Genomic DNA, 12,300 nt, shown 5'->3' with positions numbered 1-12,300 from the left:
AGTTTCGGTATCATGGCAAATCAACAGTAACTGCATTCGTCCAGATCAGGTAGTCTAATTTTAAAATTCCCAAACAGATCTGAATTATTTCGGAAACACTTAATATTCTTAGTGCCAGGCAGTAACTAGATTATAGAGTGAGATGTGTTGATCTACTTAAAGAGCTTAATGGAAATAAGCATGACACAACATCTACTTTCAGCCTTGATATGTAAGAGGAATAAATTCAATAATCCCAAGAGGCTTCTTAAGAAATCTTCTCTGACTGACTGTCTGGCGCTCTCATTCAGTAGTATGGCAACCTATATGAGCTGAGACTATGGGATATAAATCACCTATTTTCAACCGTCCAAAACTCTGACTGGCATCTCGGTGAGCAAATCAGTTTCCAAAAGAACATGTCTGGTCTCATTCTGTAGAGCTGAGGGACACAATTGGAGTCATGTGGAGAGCTGACAATGGAACCAAATCACAGCAACCCACTTTGACCCCTGTATTCTTGTACAAAATGAGACGTGGTTGAAACACTATTCTAAACACCGCAGAAAAGACTAATGTAGACGGTTACCAGAATGCACCATGTTTTGTGCAATAGACGCTTGGATTTATCCTAACAGGGATGCTGAGCCACAAACAACCGGTTTTAGAAAAACAAAAATCGAATAGTAGCTTGTTGGTTGACCATTAAGTCTATGCTAAACTTGGTTGGGTTTAAGAAAACGTTCTCATTAATAGTAATAGGCCACATAGCATATGCACTTTATGTAAATGTTAAAGATGCACAACTTACGTGCTGCCACTGGTCTCGGATGAGCGGCCGGTAGCGCAGGAAGTACTTCAGCGGGAAGGTCTCCACATCGGGCCACGTGCTGGGACTGTTCCAGGTCACCTCTAGTCTTCGTGCATTGTTGGCTACGGGTTTGGCCACCACCTTCTCAGGGGGGTCGGGTTTCACTGTTGGACCGAACAGACCTCGATGTAAGCTCACGTCCACTCTCAGGTATCATATTCAAAGGAATAAATCCCCCCCCCGAATGAATTCTGTCATCAGAAATTCATTTTAAAAAAGTCAATAGTCCATATCTGCACCATGCAGCTAAATACGCCTCGAGAAATAGAGACTAGAGCAATAGAGAATAGAGCAGCTTGAACATTTTGCTAAATTTCTCATTTCGTTTTTCTCAGAAAAAAAAGTAAGCCATGCAGGTTTAGCGACGTATGATATTTTGGGGGTAAACTATTCCTCTAACATAGCTAGGAAGTGTGAAAATACCTGTAGAGTTGAGAAGCTAATGGTGTATGAGTTGTGACGAGGCACGGTACCAAAAAAGAACACGGTTTTAGCGGCTACGCGGAAAGAATCGCTCATGACAAATGCCACTAGCTATAGACCGTAATGGAAAAAGAGACGAATGATGAATAGCGCTGAGATCTCCTCTTTATGATCCGCGGCTCGTCCCTCTGAGCAGAAAATCAGTTTGACATAACACACACGTCTCCTAAAGAAGCCACACTGTGACATTTCTCGAGATGTCTTTAGAGCAGCGGCGTCTCCTGAATATTAGGAAAGCCTTTTGGAGCTAAGGTTTATGGGAAATAAGCAGAGAGCAACAGAGTGGCCTTTCACTTCTTCTGGAGCTGTTTGCTCTGCGGTTTTAGCTTCACTCGCACACAAACACATACACACGAGGACAAAGAGATGTTTCTGAGCCCCGGTCCCTTTACTATTCATAGCAGACACATAGTGGCTTCGGGATTTATAGCTCAGGCCTTGACCTGGCTTGAGCGAAACACTCTTTACGACTTTCAAACACTGTTGATGTTGTTTAGATGTCAGCTATTCGGATGCTAATTTTTACGTCTGGGCTTGCTGAGAGGAAGGGCTGGACGGCAAAAAAAAACAAACAAAAAAACAGTACTTTGGATTTATTTCTCAAAAAAAAAAAAAAAAAAATCGAAACATCCTGTAGCTAAGATAAATTACTTACTTTAAATGGAAAAAAATTTTTGTACATCATTGGATTTTTTTTTTTACTTTGTATAAACCTCTCTAAATTTGGTTAGATTTCATCTTAAAACAAAAAAGAAAAAGAGGTAATCAAAATAAGTGTCATGCCATTCAGTGTTTTTAATATTGCTGTCAAATAAATTATTTATATATATATATATATATATATATATATATATATATATATATATATATATATATATATATATATAATGTCAAATATTATATATATTTAAAATATTATATATATTTATATATTAATTCATTGAATTTATAAGTATATATGAAACAACTATAAATAAATGAATATACTGCAGTGTAAATAATGTATATATATATATATATATATATATATATATATATATATATATATATATATATATATGATAATATAAATTTGTAATTTAGTATATTTAGTTTCCATGTATCTTGAAGTTCTGGTCAAAATGCAATAGTCTGCATTTACTTTAGTTCCAGTTTACTATGTACTTTTATCGATATGTTTCCTACTTGTCACTAAAAATATATGCTAATCATAAGTCACTTTTTTCAAATGAAATCACATAGCTGTTACATGTGAAATGCATTTTAAAAGGAATCCATTTTCCATAAAATATACGCTCAGAACCAGAGGGAAAATATTTTCGTTGTCAATCCAGTGATCCAGACTGCATTAGCATTTTTATTACTATCAAGCACACGTGTAGCCATGCATGTAAGCGTTCTATTTAGTTGCCAGAAGCCACTTCAACAACACCGCCATCATCAACCAGACAATATATTTGAGATATTTTCTTCACTTCTGTTTGCCAGCGTGAGTTTTGTTCTTTAAAAATAAAATAGGAGATGATTGTATGTTACAAGAGTGTCTGGCAAATTTGAGCTAGATGTTTTTGCAAAGTCTATTTGCTCAACCCCAGTATAATATACAAGGTTAAAAAAAGAATAGGAATTTCTAAATGACTCTGGGAATGAGGCTTATTTTCACCTGTTCACATCAAAATTACTCATTTTACAAGAAAATACTAAGCTTAATTTTAAAATGACTTTTTTTAGTGCTTTTAAATGATTACTTGGAATGAATTGCATCCAAAACAAAAAAAAATAGTTTTACCAAATATATGTGTTTTTCTGTGCATATTATATTTATGTGTGTGTGTGTGTGTGTGTGTGTGTGTGTGTGTGTATATATATATATATATATATATATATATATATATATATATATATATATATATATATATACACTCACTTTTTACTTTTAATGGCATTGAAAAGTAGAGAATTCATGTATTAAATATTATTATTCTGTTTAAAAATATATATATATATATATATATATATATATATATATATATATATATATATATATATATATATATATAAATACATAAAAATCGTTTGACAGCACTTTTTTTTTAATTAAATAGCAATTTATGATTTAATTTTTTTGCGCAGCATATAAACTGTACCTATCGAAGACTCCTCGAAGCTGATGGCGTTGGACGCTCGACCCAGCGAGTTCACCGCCGTGACGTTGACCCGGTAAGGAAAGCTGGAGAAAAGCTCCGGAAACTTCACATGGCATCTGTTTTTATGAACTTCATCCCTCGTCACCTCCAGGGGCCTTTGGTTGTGTCTGAAGAAAAAAAATAAAGAAAAAAGATCCAACACTTTATAGTCTGAAGCATCATGTCATTAGTAATTACATTTTTAACAGAACATTTCATCTAAAAACGAAAAAGTAAAAGACCACAGATTTTAAATTCTTGGATGAATAAGTCCTTATAATGCGACACTAAGTTATTGTCAGCACTCCATTCCAAAATGCTTGTAATTAGATTTTATTACATCTTAAAATATTCATAATCGGACCACAACTGATTACATGACTAGTCACACAATGGCGATAAATTATTCAAAAGTCTCACTTATCTTTCATTTTCATTTTCCGACAATATCTACCCCTCATGCATATTCAGAAATTCGTTTTTTGAGTTTCGGTTAATGGTCGCACGCAGATAAACAAATGCAATATTTTGATTGATGATCGTTCATAGTGACTCGTTTTCATGATTTAATTGATTGTTAGCTAACTCACAAACTCCTGGAGTTCCTTTACAAACACTGTTTAATGCACTTTACGATGTTTTACGTCACACTTTAAGCTAAATTACTAATTTGCTGCTTATTAATAGTAAATAAGGTAGTTGTTAAGTTTAGTTATTGGGTAGGATTATGGATGTAGAATACTGTCATGCAGAATATCTGCTTTATAATAGCATTATTATTACTAGATGCTAATAAGCATCTAGTTAATAGTGAGAATTGGTCTCTATACTTATATATTATATATATATTCTATACCATATTTTCTTTTTCAATATGGTTCACGATTATCCAATTTAAATCCATGTAATAAATGAGTTAGCAGGAGTAGTCGACATCAAATAGGAGAATAGAGCGATATTAATGTATAATGACAATATTAAACACTTGATTTTTCTTGAACGCAGACGGTCTGCGTAATCGAATCTAGAGATAAATGAGTCTGATTACATTACCCAAAATATTTATGCAATTACGTGCTAAAGATTTTTGTCACGTAATTTAGAACCAGTAACGGATCGCAATTTGTAAGAAGGCACCGGTTGTTGTTGTATGGGAAAAAAATGTAATGTAAATGTAAATAATTTCTGGAAACACTGTTACTCTATTGTGACGGTTCAGTGGCTTGGGAACAGCAGATATGTTGAATGACGGGCTGTTATTCGCTCGCCTCTAGGGTCCATCTGGGATGAGGCCTTATAGCTGACCTTTAAACCTCTTGATATCAGCTCTGCGCGTGCACTGCAAAATCATTTATTAGGTTTTGATGAAGCTTTATTGGGGTTATACTTCAAACGCCTCGTGGCACATTTTCATACATAAATCACTTGTCATGTAGAAAATGTGTAGTCCTGACATTATGCTCTTGTATAATTATGCATAATGACCCGAACTGCTCAATGTACAAAACTTAATGGATTATTAATTCTTCTAAGGTTGTTAAGAATAGAGGTTAATCAAAGTCAATGCTATTTTATTAAAGTCGACTTTTTATTATATATATCTCCAGTGGAACTAAATAAGCCTCTAATAATTTATCCAAATGAACTTTATTATATGTTTATATGTATTCTATTAACTTTGAAAATTGCATGCTGTGACACCGCCTGCTAATATTTCAAGCTGTGAGTTATTATTTATTTATTATTTTTTGTAGCTCATTATAAAATTTTACTGTTATAAAATATGAAGAAAATTAACAATTTTGACTGAATATATACTGCACTGGCCATGCATTAATTATCTTAGTGTTCTTACAAGACATTTTAAAACGTCATATCTCTTATGTTCAAGTTGCATTCATTTGATCAGAAATACAGTAAAAACTGTTCAGCATCATTACTCGAGTCTTCAGTGTCACATGTTCCTTCAGAAATCATTCAAATATACTTATTTGTTGCTCAAAAAAGATTTCCAGATGTTATCAGTGTTGGAAACGGTTTGTTGCTTCCCAATTATGTGGAAACTTTGGTGATTTTTTTTTGTATACAATATACAATTTGTAAAAAAGTCTAATTTAATGTGTCTGAAAGGCAAGTATTATAGAACCTTGCAACACACATATATGTGTACATTTAAATAAGATAATTTAAAATACAAATAGCATATAGATGTGTGCTATGGTGTGACAGCAAAAAAAAAAATATAAATATAAATAAAAAAAAAAAAAAAAAAAAATATATATATATATATATATATATATATATATATATATATATATTTTTTTTTTTTTTTGAAATTTATAAATAACTACCTGCATACATTATGAATATATACAGTACACACAAATATAAACAACATTTATTTTGAATGTGATTAATCGCGATTAATCGCCAGCGCTACTTCACTGATTAAATTCAGATAATCTACATACTCGTATATTACAATATCACATTTCATGTGCTCCAAATTTCCATTTTTTTATCGCATTACCGTCTTTAGCTATTTAACATTCAGCCCGATCGTGCTAGTGTTCGTAAGTACTAGTGCGCCTGATGAGGATAAAGCCAGGCAGATGTGGACAGATGAGGGATAGAGAGGAAGAGAGATGGAGCTCTAGTGTGTGCAGGGTTGCTCCGCAGGGGCTTTCGACGGAGAGTCCACTTACTGCCTCGAGTTCCAGCACTCAGAGTCAGACAGGCCTAATCAGCTCTCAGCAGACAGCGTCTGACCGCACAGATCACTGATTCAGATGAGCTCAGTGTGTCTCAAAGCCTCCGCCGAACACGAGAGGGCATGACATGACAGACGGAGCGAGAGGAGAGCAGGAGGAAGAGAGGAGGCGAGACTTGACAGATGGAGTTGCAAATCAAGAGAAAAGCAGACAAGTAAACATCTTACTGGACATCGACTTCGAAGTCCGTAGGGATGTAGGTGGGATGCTGAAGGTGCCAACTGCAGTAGAAGCCTTTGGGATAGGTGTTTGATCGACACGCCACCTGCGGTTCCTTCGGAGGAACTGTGAAGAAAGCAGAAGAGTGGAAATGTAAGTACTTTGTCAGCAACAACACCTTCGGAAATCCATCAGCGGCGCAAAATACAAGTCCCGGGAGGTTTTTTTTTTTAACGATATCCCCTGCTTCCGTGGCCGCGTAACCCCTTGAACCTCCCCATTCCAAGCATCAAGTGGGAAAGGAAATGTAATAACCGCCCATGCCCTCCTTCCAGATTAGGGCCCTTTCTTACAGCGCCACTGGACCGTGCCTACCGCTGCCAGAATTGAAACTGATGACTTGGACCGGTTGCCAGGGTTACGCATAATATTTCCCCTTCCCATGTGTTCCTGTGTGTGAAATGGAGAGTGATTTAAGCTCCGTTGGCTGCTGAGCGCCGCCTTCTCCTTCCTCATCTCCATCGGCCCCCAGGGGCCTGACAAACTAGAGCCCGCAAGAAACAAAACCGCTTCTAAAGCTCACCTCTGGGCTCCCCTTTGAGCGCTGATTGCGCTAAACCGTCAGCTCACGCATGCTCTTTCCTTACGTGATTGCGATGAAACAGGCTTTGAGATTTTTGACGGAGATTTCGTCAAAGTGTCTGTGCACTTGCGGGAACTCGCCGTGCTTTTAAGGCCTGATATAAAAGGCACAGACTAAAAGTGACTTTTCTAAAATATCAAAGTAGCGGTGATTGTAACATAATTACTATGGCAAACAACCTAACCTGTGTGAAGCTTTCTCTTTCTTGTGCAAGCTAACAAGCTAACTCTAGTCAATCAACTTTTTTTAATAAAATGTAATGTAATTTAATTTTGCAGTGCGGTTTTGCAAATAAACAACTGAAGTCTAAATGACTTTATAAATGATCAAAATAATATAAAAAATATAACACTAAAAATATTATTTTCTGAAGTGTAGAAACAAATATAACCGAACAATCCAGCTTGATTTTACGGCAATTTGTACATATTTTACAAGGTGGCTAATTCATACCACCTCACTCGTACAAATTCATAATTCGTATGAATTTGTATGAATTACCTGCACCTAGCCCCGCCCTAAACTTACCCGTCACTGGATCAAATAGTAAAAAAAAGGAATTGTTTGTTACATTATATTGAACAATCCCTCCTTCAATAACATATCAAGCGACCTATCCACATATTCTATTAATTTTAGTTAATTTAATTAAATTTAATTTAAGTAAAAAAAAATTTAAAATTCAGAAAAATAAAAACCCACTTGCATTCTAGAATATAAATAATATTTACATTTAGTTTTAATTGTTAAAAAATCTATAAAGGATATTATTTTCTTAAGTGTAGAAGTTTAATGTTTTATTGTATTGCATTGTATTTTCTTTGAGCAGAAGAGAATAATAAATCACTTTTTTTTATTCACCCTGCTGTTACTCTGGGGAAACATCATGTTCAATTCATTACTCCATGAAGAACTACCAATACATTGGTATTTTATTCTTCTGTTCGGAAATAACCACAAAAAGGTGCAAACCACACATTAACAGATTGACGTTGCTAGGCTAAAACAGTGAGATGAAACTGTGAGGGGAAACAGGGATGTACGAGATAGGAGAAGGCTTGTTAGAGGAGGGGAGGAGTCCAGGGTGTGATGCGTTTGACCTGACATTCCTTCCGTGAGCCGCGAGCTCAGAGCTTAGACAGTTTCTCCTCAGGAGGTGCATTCCTCCATAGAGCTAGGCCCGCAGGAGGCCTTCCTCACCCTCAGGCCAAATGGGCACACTGACAGCTCACGGACCCTCATCCCGGCTACTAACAACACCGGAACCCTCCCCTTTCACTTCCCCACCCTTCTCCAAAGAAAGCGCATGGCCATCCGCACAGTGGAAGATCTCAAAGACATTCTCCAAAGAGGCAAAAGCGGCAAAACAAAAGAAGGTTGCTTTTCGGAGAGAATTTGCAACCTAGCAACACCTCTATTGTTCCTTTATGGGTTTTTTTTTCCTTTACCCCCTTTTTTGTAGAACAGAATGTTGTTGAAGTGACAAAAGACATATCTCAGCGTTCTTTCTTACGAGCGATTTCATCTAAGCCACCGGTGCCAAAGGAACAGCGTTAGCCGGAGATGTGGAGAAGCTAAACAAAAGTGTCACTTAAGCCATTTTGATCACACTAGCATTGAAGGAAACGAATGGGAATGTTATTCGAATTGCTCAGTTAGGACGGTGAATATCACAAAGACACATCTGGGTTATAGAGGTTTTATTACTTGATTAGAAGTGATTGATTATTTGATTTTATTTGGCAGTGATTTAAGAATAAACAAGTGAAAAAAATTCAATCGGTTAGTTCTACGAGAAAAATTAAGATTCTAGAAGTAGTTTTAGTTTTCATTATATATAAATAGTTTCTATAGAGAATATAAAAAATTGCAGTAATGAACACAATTATAATTTAAATTTAGCATAAATTAATTTAAGAATAAATAAACCAGGATAAATTAAATTCGAAAACCAGTACTGACATTTTTTTACTTTTATTCTTTTTACTTTACATTATTACATTTTTTATCATCGAGGTAATCACAACTACATCAAAAGATAGGATTTAATTTCTCTCTCTTGATGTATTATTGAGGTTTACCTTTTCCCCTCTCATTTTCCTTGTTGGAATATTAAGTTTTCGCACCCTTACTAAAAACAATAACGCTTTTTGTAACGTTGCCAGTGCGGAACTGTTTGCCTCGTAATCGTGAAATCCAAAAGTTAACGGTTACATCATCTGCAAAGTTTGGTTTGATTGATTTAGTGTATATGATTGCATCTGCATTGCACATTAATGCGAAAATGCGAACTGTGATTAGCCCCCAAAAAGTCCCAACATCTATGATTTCAAAATGGTCGGCAAGCCCTCACTTTAGCTTGCTATACCCGTTGCGCTGTCATATCATATGCAGGGCTAGCAATTGATACCTTCCAAACTTTTGCTACAAAAAGAGAAAATTTGTAATAAAAGCTGATAATTGCAAAGGTCAATGAAAAGGTGCAATTTAGCTGTCAGGCCAAGTACACTTACCAGCGAAAAAAAAAATCTTTCTCAGCCTTCCGGAGTCCTGTTTTTCTATATTGATGCAATTTAAATGAAACATACGAAAACATTTGTCTTTGACCTTGGCTGCTTATTCTTTAACCCCACTTTAAATCCGAATCTGACATGTCACTCAAGGCGTTAAAAAACATCAGTGCGATTCGGACCCCAGAGGCATCAGGTAAACTCTTTTCACACTTTCAACAAATCCAGCTGGTCATACAAAATACAAAAGATAAGGCAGTGCTAGTGGCTCCCCTGCGTTGCCGGCTGTCTGCTCCCTAATCTGAGGCCATTAAAAGGCCAGCACAATGAAAGACGCGGTTTCAGGGGTCAGTTGACAAACGTCAAGCCGCCGGGCCACATGAAAGGCGAGCAAGCGAATCCCAGGCGACCACCACTATCATCACTAACTGCTGATCTGTCAAAGCTGGGTCAGAGCCCCCCTCCAAGACTCGTCTGGAATGTGGACTATGTGCTTGGCAATTGGAAGCAGCGGGGGGAGGAGAGCGGGGGTCGAGTTGCATGGAAGGCCTCTACCTGCGGAAAAAGTGAAGATCGGTTGCAGGAAACACCTAATGTTGTCTGGACCGGCAGCTAACTCGCTGCCTGACACAGCTGACAAGTGGTACTTCATCTGGAAGCATGCTGTGGTGATCTGATCAGTAGGACATAGACATGATTTTAAATGCATTCTGGTTCACTGGGAAGCAAAATCTAAATAAATCATAATATCTTGTCCATTACTTTTTATATAAATTATTAATATTATTATTTGTGCACTATATTACTGTATTACTACAGTGTTATAAAGCTATTATTACAACAATTATTAGTTCTCTATGCTTGTTACACTACAGCATATTAACAGAGTTGAGGAGTAAGATAAATGTAACAGAATTCCATTCCATTTTTTTTATAATAACTGTAACTATAATCTGTAACCATTGCAATTAAACATGCAAAACATGCAATTAAATTATAGTTTACAGTGATATAACATCAAGACATTGGGACGCATATGGTACAGATTGATCATCGAATTCTTTCCCAAATTGCATTGACTGCTGGGTAATATGATAAATAATTACATTATAATCTTAATTCAAGCATTGAAGAATTTTGACAATCTGACGTTAATCATTATGGAGTGCTACTGTAAGGTTAACTCTGCCCACTTTAAATGATTAACATTTGAAAACATTCAGAATAAATTTAAACAGGTAATCAAATGTAATCAGTCACATTAAATTTGAAATAGGGTAACTTGTAATATGTAGCCTATTACATTTCTAAAGTAACTATCCCAACATCGCTGTTTAACAAAGTCTTAAAACTCCTCCAAGTTTTAAGACTTTAAAGATGTGCTCACTTTTCTCTACAAAAACTAACTTTTCTCTATTATTTGGCCACCCCAAATTATGCTTTTATTATTGCATATTGTCTAGAAGACCAGTGTTTGGGGGTGGGGTCTTCAAACAGGCAAAACCATCATCATAAATTAGTCACAGTGCCTGTCCTGTGCAGAAAGTGCCTGGCTGGCATCTTTTCAAGGAGCAGCTTTGCTCTGTCTGTGCATGCATGCAAATTCATCTTATGCCTCGGATCCTAATCGAAAGTCCAATATAAAAAAAGCCCCATAAATCCTCGACAGAGGTGCATGAATTGGAGCGAGGGTGATTCTGGCCTATAGAAGACCGCTGCTATAGACCAGCAAAATTAATTGTACTCTCACGAGTGCCAATAAATCATCAATCTCCTGTGAGATTGTACTGCATCATGGATGTACAGAAACTGAACGCTAGCTGTAGAGTCTGTCCAGTTTTCCCTTTTGTGAACAAAAAAGGGGGCACTTTACTCATGCTGTGTTTTGTCTGTAAAACATTTCTCCTCTTGACCGTATCTTTTGAGCTGAGCAAATGGGGCAAGAAAAAGCCAGTCGGTGATCTTTAACAAAACTATTTCAAAGTGGCGCTCGAGTGAAATCCACCGCTGTATTGTGACAATAAATCTAGGAGTAATACACTGTGCAGCCTTAACAGTCCGTGGCGTTAACAATCCGTTTAACTGTAAAGGCTGTAGAAAAAACATGGGATATATTTTGTTTTTAAAAAGCCTGGTTTCAATAGCTTTGACAGGGTAGGTGCTGTTGTTTTCACTCAACGTGAGTTCGGTCAGGGTGGTCTAGTAATATAAACAAGCTCGACAGCTTCAGATCACCGTTTTCTTACCTACAAAAATAATTTAGCACGACACGTTCCCATCCCTTTAAAGGCTAAATGTAGTAATTAAGTAATAAAGTTGCTATGGGTTAAATGCATAACAACAATCAATTAGTTTAATATGTAACATTCCTCCCAGCTTTCAAATAGGTTGCTATAATTGTCTCTTGCTAACAGCTGAGCTGAGCTTTCCAGACAAATCAAAGCATTCCCAGAAATCCATGTCACATTTGGGTCTACGTTATCACCAGTCATCCCTTTTAGCCCTCTGTGACCAATCCAGCTAGTATAAGATTATATTCACTTCACCGAATATACTCATTAATTCTCTGAGGTGAATTTCAAAGGTAGCAACACAAGTTGTACACATGCAGCGACTAGAGCAGAGACCATCTGTAGAGGGGCGGAATACATGAATAATACTCCGAGACTCTAAACCTCAAGGCAGTAATTTTATATAG

The 12,300-nt window shown here is 36.3% G+C and overlaps 1 protein-coding gene across 1 annotated transcript in view; it reads right to left on the bottom strand.

Moving 5' to 3' along the window:
- Positions 1–408: 408 nt before the first annotated feature.
- Positions 409–12,300, bottom strand: part of cntfr (ciliary neurotrophic factor receptor) — a 116,629-nt gene continuing 104,737 nt past the window's right edge. The window contains exons 4-7 of the mRNA XM_043249794.1: positions 6,458–6,575; positions 3,481–3,647; positions 791–954; positions 409–498 (exon numbers count right to left, since the gene is read on the bottom strand). Coding sequence (XP_043105729.1) covers positions 409–498; positions 791–954; positions 3,481–3,647; positions 6,458–6,575 — 539 coding nt within the window. The remainder of the gene's footprint in view (positions 499–790; positions 955–3,480; positions 3,648–6,457; positions 6,576–12,300) is intronic.

Source organism: Puntigrus tetrazona, chromosome 10 (assembly GCF_018831695.1).
Source record: "Puntigrus tetrazona isolate hp1 chromosome 10, ASM1883169v1, whole genome shotgun sequence".
In the NCBI taxonomy this organism is placed as follows: Eukaryota; Metazoa; Chordata; class Actinopteri; order Cypriniformes; family Cyprinidae; genus Puntigrus; species Puntigrus tetrazona.
Note: the sequence above shows the minus strand (reverse complement) of the source record. Positions and strands in the feature narration are given on the sequence as shown.